This window comes from Nomascus leucogenys, chromosome 22a, assembly GCF_006542625.1.
Source record: "Nomascus leucogenys isolate Asia chromosome 22a, Asia_NLE_v1, whole genome shotgun sequence".
NCBI lineage: Eukaryota > Metazoa > Chordata > Mammalia > Primates > Hylobatidae > Nomascus > Nomascus leucogenys.
In genome coordinates, this window is record NC_044402.1 from 9753287 (window position 1) to 9770784 (window position 17498).

Sequence of the window (17498 nt, forward strand, 5' to 3'; positions counted from 1 at the left end):
GTCTGTGAAGGCTTGCAGCAGTACAGCCCAGGTAATTTGCTGAGCCTAATGGGTGTCAGGGTCAGTCTAAGTGAAAGCAAAGAGAGGCTGGGATGAAGGGTGCAAAGGAATAGTAAGGAAAGCATGTTTGAGATCCAGAACAGAATAATGGGTTGTGGAGGGAGGTGTTGAGGATAGGAGAGTATATGGGTTTGGCACCATGGGGTGGATAGGCAAAACAATTTGGTTGATAAGGCATAGATCCTGAACCAACTTGTAAGGCTTGTCTGGTTTTAGGACAGGTAAAATGGGGGAATTGAAAGGAGAGTTTATAGGCTTTAAAAGGCCATGCTGTAGCAGGCGAGTGATAGCAGGCTTTAATCCTTTCAAAGCATGCTATGGGGTGGGATATTGGCATTGAACCGGGTAAGGGTGATTAGGTTTTAATGAGATGGTAATGGGTGCATGATTGGTCACCAAGGAGGGAGTAGAGGTATCTTATACTTGTGGGTTAAGGTGGGGGGAATACAAGAGGAGGACGCAAAGGAGGCTTTGGATTGGGAAGAAGGGCAGCAATGAGATGCAGCTGTAATCCAGGAATAGTCAGGGAAGCAGATAATTTAGTTAAAGTGTCTCGGCCTAATAAGGGAACTGGGCAGGTGGGGATAACTAAAAGGAGTGCTTAAAAGAGTATTGTCTAAGTTGGCACCAGAGTTGGGGAGTTTTAAGAGGTTTAGAAGCCTGGCTGTCAATACCCACAACAGTTATGGAGGCAAGGGAAACAGGCCTTTGAAAAGAAGGTAATGTGAAGTGGGTAGCCTCCATATTGATTAAGAAGGGGACGGACTTACCCTCCACTGTGAGAGTTACCGGAAGCTCGGCATCCGTGATGGCCTACGGGACTTCCGAGGCGATCAGGCAGCGTCAGTCTTCAGCCGCTAAGCCGAGAAGATCTGGGAAGGAGTCAGAGAGCCTTGGGCCAGAGTTCCAGGGGCTCTGGGAGTGGCTGCCAGGTGAGTTGAACAGTCTGATTTTCAGTGGGGTCCCGCACAGATGGGACACGGCTTAGGAGGAATCCCGGGCTGCGGGCATTCCTCGGCCTGGTGGTCAGATTTCTGGCACTTGTAGCAAGCTCCTGGGGGAGGAGGTTCTGGAGGAATGCCTGGCTGCTGCGGTTCAGGCGTTTGGAAGTTCTTGTGTGCTGGAGATGTGGCTGGGGTTTGTCTCACAGTGGAGGCAAGGAATTGCAACTTTTTTCTATTATTGTACACCTTGAAGGTGAGGTTAATTAAGTCCTATTGTGGGGTTTGAGGGCCAGATTCTAATTTTTGGAGTTTTATTTAATGTCGGGAGCAGATTGGATAATAAAATGTATATTGAGAATAAGATGGCCTTTTGACCTTTTAGGGTCTAGGGCTGTAAAGCGTCTCAGGGTTGCTGCCGAACGAGCCATGAACTGGGCTGGGTTTTTCATATTTGATGAAAGAGCCTAAACGCTCACTGATTTGGGAGAGGTCTGATAAAGAAAAGGAGCATTAACCTTGACTATGCCTTTAGCTCCAGCCACCTTTTTAAGAGTAAATTGCTGGGCAGGTGGGGGAGGGCCAGTCACGGAACGAAACTGTAAGCCAGACCGGGTGTGATGAGGGGAGGTGATAAAAGGATTATAGGGTGGAGGAGTGGAGGCTGCGGAAGAATTGGGACCTAGCTCAGCCTGGGGAGGAGTAGCCTGGGGAGGAGGGAGAGGTCAGATGGGTCTGTAGAAAAGGAAGATTAGAAAGACTCAGCGACGCTTGGGGTTGGGACTGAGGGGACAGGTGGGAGGGAAAGAAGGAAGATTTGGGATGAGTTGCATTCGGCACAGAGACTAGGAAGGGACTGATGTATAAAAGAATGCCTGGATGTCAGGCACCACAGACCATTTGCCTATTTTACGACAAGGATTATTTAGATCTTGTAGGATGGAAAAATTGAAAGTGCCATTTTCCGGCTATTTGGAACTACTGTCGAATTTGTACTGGGGTCAAGCGGCATTGCAGAAGAAAATAAGATGCTTAGATTTTAGGTCAGGTGAGAGTTGAAGAGGTTTTAAGTTCTTAAGAACACAGGCTAAGGGAGAAGAAGGAGGAATGGAAGGTGGAAGCTTGCCCATAGTGAAAGAGGCAAGCCCAGAGAAAAGAGTAGAGACACGGAGAGGGGGTGGGGGGTTCTTGCCTTCCAGAAAAGCAGAGATGGGGTTGAGGCACGGAAATAAGGGATTGGGGCACAGAGATAAGAGGTCAGGGTGCAGAAATAAGGGATAGGGGTGCAGAGATATAAGAGGCAGGCGTCCCTGTGTGGTCTGACACCTCTGAAACGCGGGTGAATAATCAGAGAGGTGTCCCTGCAATGATTAAACACCAAGGGAAGGCTGCCTTCCCGAGTCTGTGACCAGCGCCGGAATTTTGGGTCCACGGATAAAATGTGTCTCCTTTGTCTCTACCAGAAAATTAAAGGAATTGAAATTAAGAGAAGGGAGAGATTGAAGTGTGGCGCCGAGATTGAAAGGAGAAAGAGTTTGAGGGATAGTGAGGGAAGTTGGAGAAGAGAGTAAAAAGAGGCCGCTTACCGGATTTGAAATTGGTGAGATGTTTCTTGGGCTGGTCGGTCTGAGGACCTGAGGTCATAGGTGGATCTTTCTCATGGAGCAAAGAGCAGGAGGACAGGGGATTGATCTCCCAAGGGAGGTCCCCCGATCCGAGTCACGGCACCAAATTTCATGCACGTCCGTGTGAAGAGACCACCAAACAGGCTTTGTGTGAGCAACGTGGCTATTTCACCTGGGTGCAGGTGGGCTGAGTCCGAAAAGAGAGTCAGCAAAGGCTGGTGGGTTATCATTAGTTCTTATAGGTTTTAGGATAGGCGGTGGAGTTGGGAGCAATGTTTTAGGGGCAGGAACAAATCACAATGGTGGAATGTCATCAGCTGAGGATATTTTTACTTCTTTTGTGGATCTTCAGTTACTTCAGACCATCTGGGTATACATGCAAGTCACAGGGGATGCGATGGCTTGGCTTGGGCTCAGAGGCCTGACAGTTTTCAGGTCACCTCTCTGAACTGTCACCCTGTCCTGAGCCACTGGCACCACCTCTCCCCTGGGGATAGGAGTGCCTTGATCATCCTCTCCAAAACTGCATGCCCCTCCCACTCCAGCCCCACACTGGGACTTTCTGTTTCCCCCAACACTTTTCTCCATTCCGTAGCGCATTCTTTCACTGTTTCTCTCTTTTGGTTTTTCAGAAAGTAAGGCTTGATCTTGTTTCTTTATTGGCTTCTTGTCTACCTTCCCTTTGCCATCAGCAGGGTGGGGCCTTTGTTTTGTTCACTAGACACCCTGAGTGTCTAGAACAGTGCCTGGCTCATAGCAGGTGCTCAGTTATTGCTTATTGAATGAACAAGTCAATGAACTTCAGTTTTGTTTTCTAAAAACTGGAGGCTTGTCTCCCTGGCGTTCTAGCCTGGAGTGCTAGCTTGGTTAATGGGCCCTGCTCAGCCCCTGCCCATTTCAGCTTCTCACTATCATTCAGTTACAACCCATTGTCTTAATCTGATCATTTGCCTCCCCACCCCCGCCCCCCCCCACACACACACACAAGACGGAGAGTAGGTGCCCTGCCTGGTTGTGCTTGGGGCATGGGAGGGGCCGACTCAGGTCACCTGTTCAGAGGACGGAAAGCTGGAATGGATGGTGCTTGCAAACCCTAAGGGCAGCGCAGCTCAGACGCCGGTTGCTGTGGTAGTTAATATTATTTGTCTTGCTTGCAAAAGAGGCCTCAGCAGCTGGCTTGTATCAATATTAATCATGGGGCCATCTCTGCTGCCTGGTAAGGCCAGCACCCTGCAGGAGCCTGAGCCACTGGAAGCCAAATGGAAAATCCCCAGCGAGGGCAGGCTTTGGAGACCATGGGTAGCAGGCAGCTAAATAAACAGGCAGCCTTGCCAGAATCACTAAAGGGCCCATCTCAGCCCTAGAAACCTGTCCCTCCCCTTCCTCTCCCCCTCTTCCAACCCTAAAGGCTCAGGCAGCTCTGGGGAGCGAATGCAGGGCCTGGCCATTCCAGCAGGCACCGAAGGGAGGCTGCAGTGTTCATCCTTGCCCCTCTCATTAGTTCACTTATGGAAAGCCTGACACTGCTATCCCTGGGCTGGGCACTGGGGAGGACAAACGGGTGAGCCAGAGGAGGCATTAGCCCTCCAAGGGTACACAGCTAATGGGGGGCCGGCTTATCCCTAGGGGAGAGGAACACCCCACTACCCACAGCATAACCGACTCCTGGACAGAAGTGAAGAGCTGTGGTTGTTTGAACCTTTAATTCTTTACAGGCGCCACATTACAGATGGACATTCTGCTCCAGGAAAGCTGCCCATACCCTTACAATACCAGGGTTGACTAGGAACAGGCACATTGCGTGAGGATGTATGTGTTTACAATCCTGATTGGTAAAACCAAAAATTCAATTAAATCAATTAAATGTTAGCAAGGAGGGTGGGGCAGGAAGTGAGGGACATGTTGTGGCCTGGGCTGGACTGGCTGTAGCTGCTTGAGACATAAATTCAGCAGCACTGGACCAGGGATGCCTCCTTTTCTTGAAAAACCTTGCTGCTAGCCATTTTTGCTATTTCAGAATGATGCTTATCAGTGTTGAGAACGCAGTCCTTTGGGCCATGTGAAAGCCTCTGCCATCTTTGCAAGGCACACCACTGGGAGGGAGACCCCAGCTTATCAGCCACTCTGGTGCAGGGCGGAGGTGCCATCCAGCGAGCTAGGGAAGATGCCAGAGGGGCAGGTTCGAGGGGCAAAATCAAGAGCCCCTTGCCAGTTCTCTTGCTGCCTCCCTGCTCCAGAAGCTGCAGCCCTCTCTACTTGAGAACCAGCCCTGCTTCCCTATGGCCAACAGTGGCCCATGGCCCACCATGGTGCCCACCCTGACATTCAAGGCCCCTTCCAGCTGGCTGTATCCCTTCATCCTCAGCAGCCTCAGCTCCACTGCTGCCTTGACCTTCATCCAGCCTGGCCTTCTAGCCCAACCCCCATGAAACCTCTGCTGTGCACCTGTTTCTGCAGATTCCATGCCAAGTTAAGTCTTGCCTCCTCCAGGCAGTCCTCAGTGATCTCTTTAGTTGCTGCCTACAAAGTCCATGGAGCTCCTGACATTATGGAACACCTTCTTGCTCTAACCCCTCCCTTGACTCACTCATCTGTTGGGCTGTTGGCAGGCTAGGAATGGCCAGGCTCTGGTCTCTCCTCATCTAGCAGGCTAGCCTTGCTTGCATCCTCAGGGTTCCAAAGACAGAACAAAAAAAGGCTTCTTGAGGCCTAAGCCCAGGACTGACCCAGAATCAGGTTTTCAGTTCTGGTTCACCAGTTACATGGCCCTGGGCAAGAAACCTCTGCATGCCTCAGACTTCTCATGTGTAAAATGAAGATTAAGTGAGTTAACATGTGTGGAAAGAGCTCAGAGCTGCACCAAACCCCTCATAAGTGCTATATGAATGTTTGTTATTATCAGTGAACTAATAAGGAAAATGATATGGTCCATGTTCCTCGTAGTGTTGAAATGTACTGGGCTGGTCATTCAGGTGTCATTCACTCATTCACAGAATATCGGATGTTTGCTAGGAGCCAGGCACTGTGCTGGGTGGTGGGGATAACACGTTGAATGAGATAAGTTTGATCTTAGATGGCTCGGATAGTTGGGAAAACTGAATGTAGCTTCTGCGATTTGATTTGCTACAGGTGTGATGACGGAGTGGGATAAGGAGGGGATACGGAGGAGGGGACCTGTCCTGCCTCGGTGGGGCAGGAAAAGCATCAGCATGGAGGTGACGCTGGGGCTGAGCCTTTTAAAGCTGAGTAGATCGTCTGCTTTCTATAAAGCACAGATGAGAATCAGACACAGAGGAGTTCATGTTTTCTTCTTTTCTCTTTTCAATTATCATAATAGAAAATGACAACAGCAACAACACTAACAAAGTGAGATTTCACAGATACATTTTTACATCTTTTAAGGTTAGATATTTTTAATCAAAAGAGCACAGCAAAATCCTACATTAAGAAAGAGTCTTCACTGTAGAAAAGTCAGTGATCGCATGGCGAAACCAGGTGCTTGGGTAGCGAAGGACTCCAAGAATAGTTAAAATGCCTTTTATGAAGTCAACTGGTTACATTTACAAGTTGATCATGAAAACATAAGTAAGACACAGAAACATTTCCGATGCTCTCGGCATGAAGAACTGGTATCTGGAGAGCAGCAAGTTACAATAATAAGGTTTCTGCAAAAGATTAAATAGTATAAAGAATATTAGTATGCCTTCAACTGGCGGAAATAGGACTGGGCACATGGAAAAAGGTCAGAAATAAGAGAAGATGCAGATTTGCTCAAAGGTTGCTACCCAGCACTCCCATGCCCACCCCATTCCTAAGCTCTTCCCCAAGCATGCTCCTCAGATGCATTGGTGAGGGGCCAGGTCCCTGGAGGTCCCAGAGACACAAAGTTAAAGGTAGGGAAAAGTTCAGCCCCACACTCCCATCCACTTTGTAGGACTTTCTCCCTTCAGTGTGGGGGTCCCCACAAATGCCCAAGATGGTGGAAACAGTCACATGGATTTCTAAAAGACCCATATGACATGCTGGGAGTTCCAGATCACTGTCCTCAGCCGGCATTATCTGAACTCAGGGCAGTGACCATGATCACTGCCGCTGCTCAGAAGAGCTTTGATTTACTCAATGACCCACAAATGGGGAAAAGTAGAAAGCAGGCATAGTTTTAGAATCAGAGATAGGATGGCCCAGCGCAGGGTCCCCTGACCTCAGCACTATTGGCATTTTGGGGCTGGATAATTCTTATTTGTGGGGGGCTGCCCTGTGCATTGTAGGATGTTCAGTGGCATCCCTGGCCTCCACCTATGAAATGCCAATAGCAGCCCCCACCAAGCTGTGAGAATCAAAAATGTCTCCAGGTATTGCTGATGGCCCCCAGCCCTTCCTTGAGAATGACTGGCCTCATGAAAGCCACCACTAAGTCTCCTAGTGAAAACTTGATAGTTAGGTGTCCTGGGCTCAAGACCTCTGTCTCCTGAAAAGCTCCACCTGGCAACCTCCCAAGCCTCTCAGAGACTCAGTTTCCTCAAGTTAAAAGGTTGGAAGCTCCCTTCTGCCAGCGTATAGAGCCCTTGTCAGAACCATCTGCATTGCTGGGACAATGCTTCGAACGGCAAACGCGGTAATGTGTGGTTCTTTAAGAAACTGGCAGAAAGACAGCCAGTGAGACAGATACAGGGGACACAGGGGTGTTGCTTAGCCATGTGGATGGGGCTCAGTGTGGAATGGGCTCTGATTCCCCCAATAATTGAGGCCTGCAAATTCCCTGAAATATGCTGTGCACATCTGTCAGGATTTATTTCCAAGGCAGAATGGGGCTCAAACCTCCTCTCGGGGAGGCTAGAAACCAGCTTGAAAAAGGACCCAAGAGCAGATGATAGCTTTACCAAATGTCTGGATGCAGCCATCTGGGCAGGTGCGAGGCTGCCGCCATGGTCAAAAGACCCACATCCGGAATCCCCCGGCGACCGCACCACCTGTGCAGCCTCTCCAAGGGCCAATGTCCACGTCATTCTCTGCTCTTTTCTATCTTGATAATAAATGCATGACTTCTACAGTGACTCAGAACACACTATACGCTTTTATTTCAAAATTCATGGAGTCAATTTTGTGTACTTTTTGGCTCTTCCATTCTGCTTCTGGCAGTAACTGTTTTCTCACTCTGGGGAGTCTTTTATCGTCTTCAGTCATGATGATTTGCATTGTTTTGCCCTTTGTCACTTTCCCTTCTCCTCACAAAGAAACCCAGTAAATGCCCAAGGTCTGATCTCAGAAGGACGTGCTGGGAATGCGTGGTGCTGTGATAATTCTGGTTATCCAGATTTTTCAGGGAGGTCCCTTTTCCTGCTTGGAAGCTGTGGGCTCTGTCCCCTGGGTTCTCAGTACTCAGTTCAGCCACCTTCTCCTCCATCCCTCTCAGTGAGTGACCATGGTCAGGGGCCCGTGGAGTGGGCCAGAGTGGGAGGGGCTGGGGCAGGTGAACATAGAACATTCAGGCTCTGGCTGTTCCCTTTGGCTCCCTGAGCAGAACTCCCTGGGCCTCCCTGTCATAGCAGCTCAGCCCAACCCTGGCACTTTCTCAGGGACAATCACTGGGCATCTGCCAGGACGAAGCAAAGCGGGCTGGTGGCAGCTGCGGCGAGCACAACCCACCTTGGGGCTGGGGCAGGTAATCCCAGGCAAGCCCTTTGTTTCCCACCAAACGCACACGTGCTAGACCACAGACCCCTGGGCCAGGCGCCCAGACACTTGTCAGCTCTCCACTAATTTTCCACATGGCCTCAGCTGCTCTCCCCGAAAAATTAAAGGTCTCGATTAGATGCTCTCTAAAGCCTCTTATCACTGTGAGGTTCTGAAACTGATAAATCCATGTGCACTGCTGCCTGCCCCTTTCCTGGACTTACACTTGAACGTGGCAATCTGGCTACAAGCTCTTCAGGACCAAACATCAACCCCAGCCTCCGAGGCCCCATATCCCGAGATGGTCCATTCCAGGGGGATCACCCTGGTGGGCGTGGATGCAGGGTGCCTCTAGAGCTGACAGAACTGGGTCTGAATCACAGCTCCTTAGCTGTGAGCAATCAGCCCTGGCCTCAGTTTTCTCCACAGAAAAATGCGACAGTAATTAATGTGCATCTCTCTGCATCCTCATTCCTGCCCCCAGGGGCAATTTGAGAAGTAAATGAGATACAAATAGAGCAACAAAAAGATGTGCAAAACAGGCACCAGTAAGAATAATAACTGGTAATAATATTACTGCTAATAACGAAAGCAGATGATGCTTCTGAAGAAGGAGAGTGCCATTTGTTCTGCAGGGATCAGGCAGCAGCGCTGACAACAGACAGACTCCACTGAGCCTCTTTGGTCTCCAGGGACCCACTTCAGGATATGCCAGAGTGGTCTGGCCGGCCTCCAAGCCTTCCAGCTGAACCGGGGCTGGAAAAGCGTCTGCTGCCTTTCCAGCAAAATGCTGCTGCCCTTCCTCCCATCCTTTCTCCCTCAGATCCTGGGGGATCTGAAAGGAGAGAGAATCATTTCTCTCTGGGGGGTAGAGTGGAGCAGGGAGTCTTATATGCCTCTTGACCTTGATTTCATGGGAAAGGGGAAGGACAGCGTTGGCTTGGAGTAGGAAGAGCTGCGCCATCATCCTGCCTGGGTCCCAGGCCTGGCTACAGCGGCATCTGGCCTCTTCTCAAAGACCTTCAGTGGTGGCCACTCACGACCTCACAAAGCAGCAAGTTGCTCTTTTTTTTTTTTTTCTTTTTCTTTTTTTGTTTTTTTTTGAGACAGAGTCTCGTTCTGTTGCCCAGGCTGGAGTGCAGTGGTGCGATCTTAGCTTACTGCAGCCTCCGCCTCCTGGTTCAAGCGATTCTCCTGTTTCAGCCTCCTTAGTAGCTGGGATTACAGGCACATGCCACAATGTCTGGTTAATTTTTGTATTTTTTGTAGAGACAGGGTTTCACCATGTTGGCCAGCCTGGTCTCGAACTCCTGTCCCTGCCCGCCTCGGCCTCCCAAAGTGCTGGGATTACAGGCGTGAGTCACTGCGCCCAGCCTAAGTTGCTCTTTTGAATCACCTAATTGCTTGTAGAGGAGCAATGGAGGGGCACACAAAGGGGCAAGCACAGAGAGCATTCCAGAAAATGCAGGACCCTTTCTCTAAGGCACAGCTATTTAACAGGTAACCCCGCCCAGGGAGAAGCCAGTACAGAGGCCCCAGCTAGAGTCTGAACGAGGACGATCCCTCTCCCCTGTCCTGGGGAACCTGGGGTCACCTTGCAGAACAAGATAGTCCCAGGACTCTGACTCCGCACTTCTGGCTGCAGTGAACCTCTTTCTATGTGTGGGTGCTTCTGTTGGGCTCCTGGGTGTTGGCCAGGGAGGGTCCCCTTCTGCCTGCATCCCAAGAAAACCAGTGTCTGGGAGCTTCACTGGGGCCTTCCAAGGAGACTTGAGTTCAGTCTTAAAGAAGGGGGCAAGCCTTGAGGATCAACACCCCTGAAATCTGGGCAGAGAGAGAGCACTGGGAGGGAGGTTGAGCACGTTCCACTCTGAGAACAGTCAGGGGCCTGTGGAAGCCAGAGCTGGCCCAGGCCACACCATGATGGGTATCTTGAGAAACAGTCTCTGCAGATTCAGGGCTTGGTGTAAATGTGCCCTGGAGGTGCCACCCAGTCACAGAAGGCAGTACAGTGTGGCAGAAAGAGCCTGGCTTTAAAGCCCAACTTCCCAGGTTCAAATCCTAGCTCGTCACTTTCATGCTTTGTGACCTCAGGAAGGCGACTTCACTCCTCTGAGCCTCTGGTTCCTCATCTGTGCACTGGGGTGATGATGCTGCGTGGTGATTGTAAGGAGTTAGTGTGCATGCAAGTCTAGTGGCACCTGGACACAAAACTCAAGCAGTGAGGAATGGCATCTTTTTCCCCTTTCAGAACTGCTAAGATGGACCCCTACTGAGGCAGGAGGGAGAGTGCAGCTCGCTGTGGCCAGAAATCCATCCTTTGCTCCTTAATCAGACACTAATGGGCACATCTATCTTTATTGTTATTTGAGAGATGGTGGTAAAAAAAAAGTTGATAAAGAAACCAATAGGAGACCAAGATGGGGCAACCCCGAGGAAGTCACTGTAATCTGTAATGCCGAGTGGTCGAGGCCTCCAATGCCCTGGACCATCTACTGTTCTGACACTGAAAAGGGAGAGAGGCTTGAAAACCGAATTTAACTGACATTTGTGTTAGGGCTGGAAGCTGAGGGACCTCCATAGGGAAAACTCCACAGCCAGAAGCACCCAGTGCCTGGGATGCTGGAGTCCTCTTCAGGGCTAGAAGCCATCCTTTTCTTCTGCCTTCTCCTCCCTCCGCAGCACACACAGAACCCTGTCTCCCGACTGCCATCTCTATGGGCCATTTAGAGGCCAGGGAGCTGCCTCCTGCATCTTTACAGGGGTCAGGCCCTCCTAGGGATGTGGGGCCAAGGGAAGATTTGAGCATGTGGGGCAGAGTGACTCCATGAGGACGTCAAGCAACCCCGCCTTGGCTCTGGGCTTCTTGTCTTGGGTTTTCTCATGGAGACATCTATCTGTTAAAGATCTTGCTTATAGGGCAGACCTGGGGTTTGATGGAGAGAGACTTGCTGGAGACACAGCCATCTACGCACACCGCAGCTAACTCCCCAGCCCAGCCTCCGCCCTGTCAGTGATTCCAGGAATTCCAGGCAGGTGGTCCATGTCCCTTCTCCCTCATTGCCAAGGGTCAGGTTCTTTTGCACCCATGACCTCCCCTTAAGCTGATGCACTGGCAGATGATATATGGCAGCAGTGACGGACATGATCAGTAAGAACTGGCAGCCATGAGCAGGCACTGTCTGGAGCCAGGCTGGTAATCCCATTATCATGGCAGCTTCCAGGGAAGAGTGCCGCTTCTGGACAACTAAGACGTCCCTTTGCCTGTCATCAAGAACACTCATTTCTCCTGAGACCACAGTGGCAAGTCCAGCTTTCTTGTAATTGTCCCTAAATATACACGAGAGCTTCCTAACCAGCTTTTTAAGTTTCTCCATAACCAGCTTTTTAAGTTTCTCTACCACAGAGGGTGTTATTGACACAATTTTTCTGTTTTTGCAGTGTATAGAGTGAGGAGAAAGCCTCTCTGGGCCTAGAAGTGAGTGAGCCCCCTCCTGGGACCTTTCCCACTCTATCTGCACTGGGAGGCTGCCTTGGGAAAGGAGGGTGGGGGTGGGGGTGGGTCCTGTGCAATAAGATTTCCTCATGAAGAAAGAAAAGTGTGCCCTTCTCTCTGGTTTTTGCTTGGAAGCTTCCTCGTTTGCCAGGACCCCAGATGCTGATTTTTCAGAATTTAAGGAAGTGGCTTGGGCAGAAGCACTTTCGCAGCTTCAGGAGAATGCACGGTATCCACACTGAGTGTCAAGGACGGATATCTGAGCGGCCTGCCAATCTTGCATCCACCTTCAAGATGCCTGGACATGAGGGCAGCTTCTCAGCAGCCTCCTCAGGGAAGTGCTTAGTTGGGGCAGAGAGCGCAGTGAGCTGAGAGTGAGGACACATCTTTCTGTTCCGCATCCTCCACGAACCTGCCTGGTGACCACAGGCAAATCACCCCCCTTTCTGACCCATCCGTTGAATAATTCAGTGGACATGAATCTTGTTCATCTTTAAAATTCCACGATTCCTCAGAGAAGAAACATCATCCTCACGTGGGTGGCCTGAAGAGTCCACTGCCTGGCAGATCTAGCTCTAAAGACATCCTCTCCTCTTCTTAAAAAGAAGAGAAAGTCTGACCAGGAGATAAAAACCACCAACAACACCCCCAGAAACCCCACCCTATTACCAGTAACCCCCCAGCCCTGGGTCTCCCGGTGCACTTGGGTCCTGGAAGGGACCTGGTGTCTCGTGACAAAGGTGCCATTTCAAAGTCAAATTAGGAACATCCAATGGCCCTACTAGATGGCCAAGGGACTGAATGTGAAACCAGAATTGGGTCGGGAACACTGAAGTTCTGAGGGCTGCTCTTGCCCCAGCACCCCACGCCCTAGGTTCGATAAGTTTGCATAAAAACAAGACACACGAGTGATTATTTACCACCAGCAAGCGATCATCAAAACCTTGTCTGTGTTTTAAACCTAACTAGCTGTCCCATCTGGTCTCCTGTTCCTGGAATGTAGTTTCAAGGATCCCCAATCTTCCCTCTGAAGGCCTTGCCCCGTCATGCCTCTAGGGGTGGGAGACCCATACTTCCATGTCTTCTGACTCAGCTTGACCACAACGTGGGATATTTGAAATCAGGGCTGCTGGGGGGAAATTCCAGAAGGACGGCCGCTGCCCCTGGTCAAAACTCCTGGTTCTAGAACACAGGAGAAGCCAAAGGCCAACAGCAAGTCAGAGCTACGTGCCAAGCCTCACCCCATGGTGGTGCAGGGTGTGCCGTCCTCAGAAGGTGAAGGCATACACCACACCCACCACCACGATGTTCCCCAGCGTGGCTATGATGGCAATCCATAGCAACACGGCGTCGTTGGAGGACCGAGGAGGATCTTCCGGCTGGCCCTGGCCGTTGGCGGCTGCATGGACATTGGCAGAGGAGTTAAACAGGGAGTACTCGGTGCTGAAGTCCTCATTGGGCGAGTCCATGAAAGCTCCTCCCATCATGGGCAGCTGCGAAGAAGGAGAGAGAGAATTATCCAGGGCCGTGGGGGCTTGGGCAGATGTGCCCTGCAAAAGGGAAGTGGCCTGGTCAAACGACCCCACATGAAGCTACGACCTCTACTGCACCTGCAAAATGGGGCTTTGTTTTTGTGGTTTTATAATTGATGGTAATCTATAAAAATTAGTGTTCACAGCAGCCTTTTGAGGCAGATGTTCTCATGCCCACACTACTATGAAAGCATCAAGGAACTCACCCAATAGCTAGCTGGTGACTCACCAGGACTCACAGCAACCCCTCCAGCCATTCCCCTCCCCCGATGCCAGGCTCCTCCATAACAATATGGGTTGTAAAATGCCTTCATTCCTCTTCTAATTTTAAAAATAATATATGCTTAGCATAGAACCCTAAGAAAATATAAAACAGGATAAACGAGAATCATGATCCCACCACATAATCACTGCTAACATTTTGATGGTTTTTCTTTCCAATCTTTTTCTCCTCTGTGTGTGTGTGTGTGTGTGTGTGTGCGTGTATGACAGAGAGAAAAAGAGACAGAGACAGAGAGAAAACACATTTAAACGTGTTTTTAATCCCTGTTTCAAAATGGCCATCAAAATTCCATTTTAACAATTGTGTATTATTCTATCACGAACATAAGCCACAGTTTAACCACTCCCCTAGAGTTGGAGATTTAGCAATTTCCACTTTTCCTATGAAAAATAATACACTGATCAACATCCTTGTACATGCATTAGCATGTACATGCATCCTTGTACACACATTGTTATTTATTAGGGCAGACTCCCAGACACACAATTTCTGAGTCAATGAGTATGAACATTGTATACCTTCCAGTGGATAAGAACAAATACCCAAATACCCCAGAAGAGTGTCCCTAATTCCCACCGCCCGTGCCGCACATCACTGCACAAGGGATGCCAGAATGTTTGCATTCACGGATCAGAACTTCCTATTTCTGTTTTTAAAGGTTCTCTGCTGCTCAGACTTCAGGTGGGAGGTGGGGTGCTCCAAGGGAGGGGGTGATCCTAGACACAGCAGTGAAGAGGAGGCCCCTCCCTGCCCCAGCCCAGGAGGCCCATGTCCAGGCTTCCCAGGCCCTCTCCAAAGGCAGAATGTGCATGTGTATTCCTGGGCTGGCACTGACACCTATTTGTCCCATAATCAATGTTTCTTTTGAAGGGAACCTGAGTGAATGAACACGACACAGTGACGCCTGCATTGGATGCACAGTTACCGAGCACTGCATGGGACAGTATTCTGTGCGGAGCTTCTGCTATGGTCAGGGGCTGCGCCAGAGATATTAAAATACTGTCAATCATTCAACTATCCTGGTGGAGGCTAATACTGCAACCCCATTTTACAGATGGATAAGCAGAGGCCAAGGCCATAGCACTAATCTGTGGTGGTGTCAGGGTTGAGCGCCACGAGTGTCTGACTGTGAGCCCAGGCACTCCTGGCTCTGCATGCAGCCCCATGGGCTTCAGGGTCAGGCTCCTGGAACATTATAGGCACACAGGTGCCTGGGCAGCTGCTGCTCAGAAGCTCTCTGGCCTGCCTTGAGTCTCAGTGGCCTCCTCTTAAAGGATGGCCGTTACCAGGTCACCAGGTGGCCCTTGAGCATCTGCTTCTGATGGGCTCCTGCCAGGAGGCACTTGGCACCTGTATTCTTAACATGGTGCTGTCCTTGAGGGACAGAACAGGGCAGCTGTTGACCTAGAGAGTGCAGTGACTGGAAGGGACTGCTATGGGGCTGAGGGCAGGCCAGGCGCAATTTCCGAGTGGGGGCTGCAGGTTACCATGCTGTGTTCACCCCTCGAGGGGTACATTTTTATATAAGTACTTCTTATGCTAAAAATACAATTATAAGTGGAAATAAAAGAACTGCAGGTCAGATGGGGTGTGGGTGCATCAGACACACGCCAGCCTAATGGGAGGCTTCCCCTTCCCCAGGCAACATCATCGGTGCCTTTGCCCAGCCTGTCCACAACAGAAGGCCTCCCAGGCTAAGGTAAAGCCACCAACATTTGCTGGAGGCGTTTTGGAAAGCAGGCTCAATGTGAGAGAAGCTGTGCTTTTTTCCTCTTGGGCATGACGGGGGCTGTGGGGGCTTGTTCTGCCCCCACATCGCCCCGCGACCCCTGCCAGATTCCCAGGAATTAATCAGCGTTCCTGTCCCTTCCCACTCATTGCTTCTTGTCTCTCCTCCCTCACCAGGCCCATGCTGCTGGGTGCTCAGACAGACGCCTCCCTGGAATTCACGCATGGGATCTGAGCCACTCTCCCACCCTATGGAGCTCTCTGGGCATATGTCCTGTCTCTCCCCTCTCTTTAGGGCACATGTCAATAAGATGAGTATTTTCATCCAAAACACTGGGGAAAGAGGAAGGGAATCTGGACAGAGCCTTTTGTAGGGCTCCCGCCAACCAGGTCATCCGGTGGCCCTTGAGCACCTGCTTCCGATGGGCTCCTGCCAGGAGGCACTCGGCACCTGTATTCCTAACATTCCTGCCAAACGGGTCAGGGTGATGCCCTCCACCCTCTGCACCCCTCACTTCTCTGCCTCCCTGCAGGTATTTATTTAATAGGTTTGCATGTCAGTTTCCTGTTGCTGCTGTGACTAATTACCACAAGCACAGTGGCTGAAAACAACACTAATTTATCATACAGTTTCAGAGATCTCACTAGACTAAAATGGAAGTGTTGGCAGAGCTGCACTCCTTCTGGAGGCTCTAGGGGACAATCTGTTTTCTCGCCTTTCTCAGCTTCTAGAGGCCGCCCACATTCCTGGGCTTATGGCTGGGCTCATGGCCCCTTCCTCCATCTCCAAAGCCAGCAATATAACGTCTTCCAATCTCTCTCATCTTCCAATCTCTCTCTCATCTTCCAGCCTCGCTCTTAGAAGGACCCTTGTGATGACACTGAGGCTCCCTGGCTAATCCAGGCCACTCCTACCATCTCAAAATCCTTAACTTAATCACAGCTGCGAAGTCCCTGTGGCCGTGAACAGTAATCCATACACAGGTTCTAGGGGTTAGGAAATGGACATTCTTGGTGGGGGCATCATTCTGCTGACAACACCCCGGACTTCTGTTCCAGAAAGGAGTCGGGATGGTGTGCATAACTGGATGTCCACCTCTCATTAGACAGAGAACTCTTGAAGGCAAGTATATGGTCCACTCATCACAAACCCCCTCAGCCCCATCCTTAACATACAGAAAAAGTGACAAGTAAAACCATGAGGAATTAATGAATTTGAAATCAACAGGAGGGCTCCCCACCGGTGGTACTTCACAAACCCCAATCCTGGAGCTCCCAGCCGTGGGACAGGCCTCATGGGGAGTCCCCTTTGCCCTGCCCCTGTGGTGGGAGCTCAGAACTGCCAGAGAGGATGGTTAGTGTGGGACGGATTCTGCTGTCTCAGAGCGTGGGAAATGAGGGTGGGTTCTGGTGTCAGAAAGGCTCGGGGGTGAATCCTGCTTTGCCACATATGGTGGAGCTTGAGTGAGTTACTTACCCACTTGCCTCAATTTCCCTTCTGTAAGTAATGAAGAGAATGCAGTCCAACCAGCAAGATTGTTGCAAGCAGTGAATAAGATCATGTATGAGAAAGCATGGCCCAAGACAGTTACACAACAATTACCAATATTCCTTCGCTCTGTCGTCCTTGTAGGACAGTATCACATGCATCTCTTATCCAGCTGCTTAAGCTAAAGTGAGGAAATCAGGAACACGGCATTTCTGGTCATGTGCTTTTTGTGTGATCAATAACCAGATACTCATTTTCAGTTGTCAGCAGATGGCCGCCCATGTCCCCAATGTGTGCCGAGACAGGTGGCTGAGAGGTGCTCCAAAGCTGGTCAGCCCTGTTGCTCTATCCGTCTGTCTCGGGTTTGTTGGTTTTATTTTGTTTTGATATTTTTTTTTTCCTTGTAAAATAGGTTCTAAATGGAGAGTGCTGAGTTAGACATAAAAATAACTTCCAACAGCAGAATTCCATGACTCAAAAACAAGAAGTCAGTCTCAATTCCATCATTTGAAAGTTACAAAAATTTGATCAGGAGCTGGCTTGTGGTCAGCATGAGGGGTGTTGGCTAAGGTCATCCTGGAAGCAGGTGGTGAGAGAATGTCACTCTCAAAGCCCGCCCGACCAGCTCCAGTCTACTTTTAGCCACTTTTAAAGATGCCCTTCTGGTGGCA

General features: G+C 50.2%; 1 protein-coding gene across 2 annotated transcripts in view; it reads right to left on the reverse strand.

The window, feature by feature from the left end:
• Positions 1–5923: 5923 nt before the first annotated feature.
• The window catches only part of C22AH14orf132 (chromosome 22a C14orf132 homolog), a 55794-nt gene continuing 44219 nt past the window's right edge, over positions 5924–17498 (reverse strand). For both annotated transcript variants that reach the window (XM_030802730.1, XM_030802731.1), the window contains exon 2: positions 5924–13288. In XM_030802730.1, coding sequence (XP_030658590.1) covers positions 13064–13288 — 225 coding nt within the window. In that variant the 3' untranslated portion in view covers positions 5924–13063. The remainder of the gene's footprint in view (positions 13289–17498) is intronic.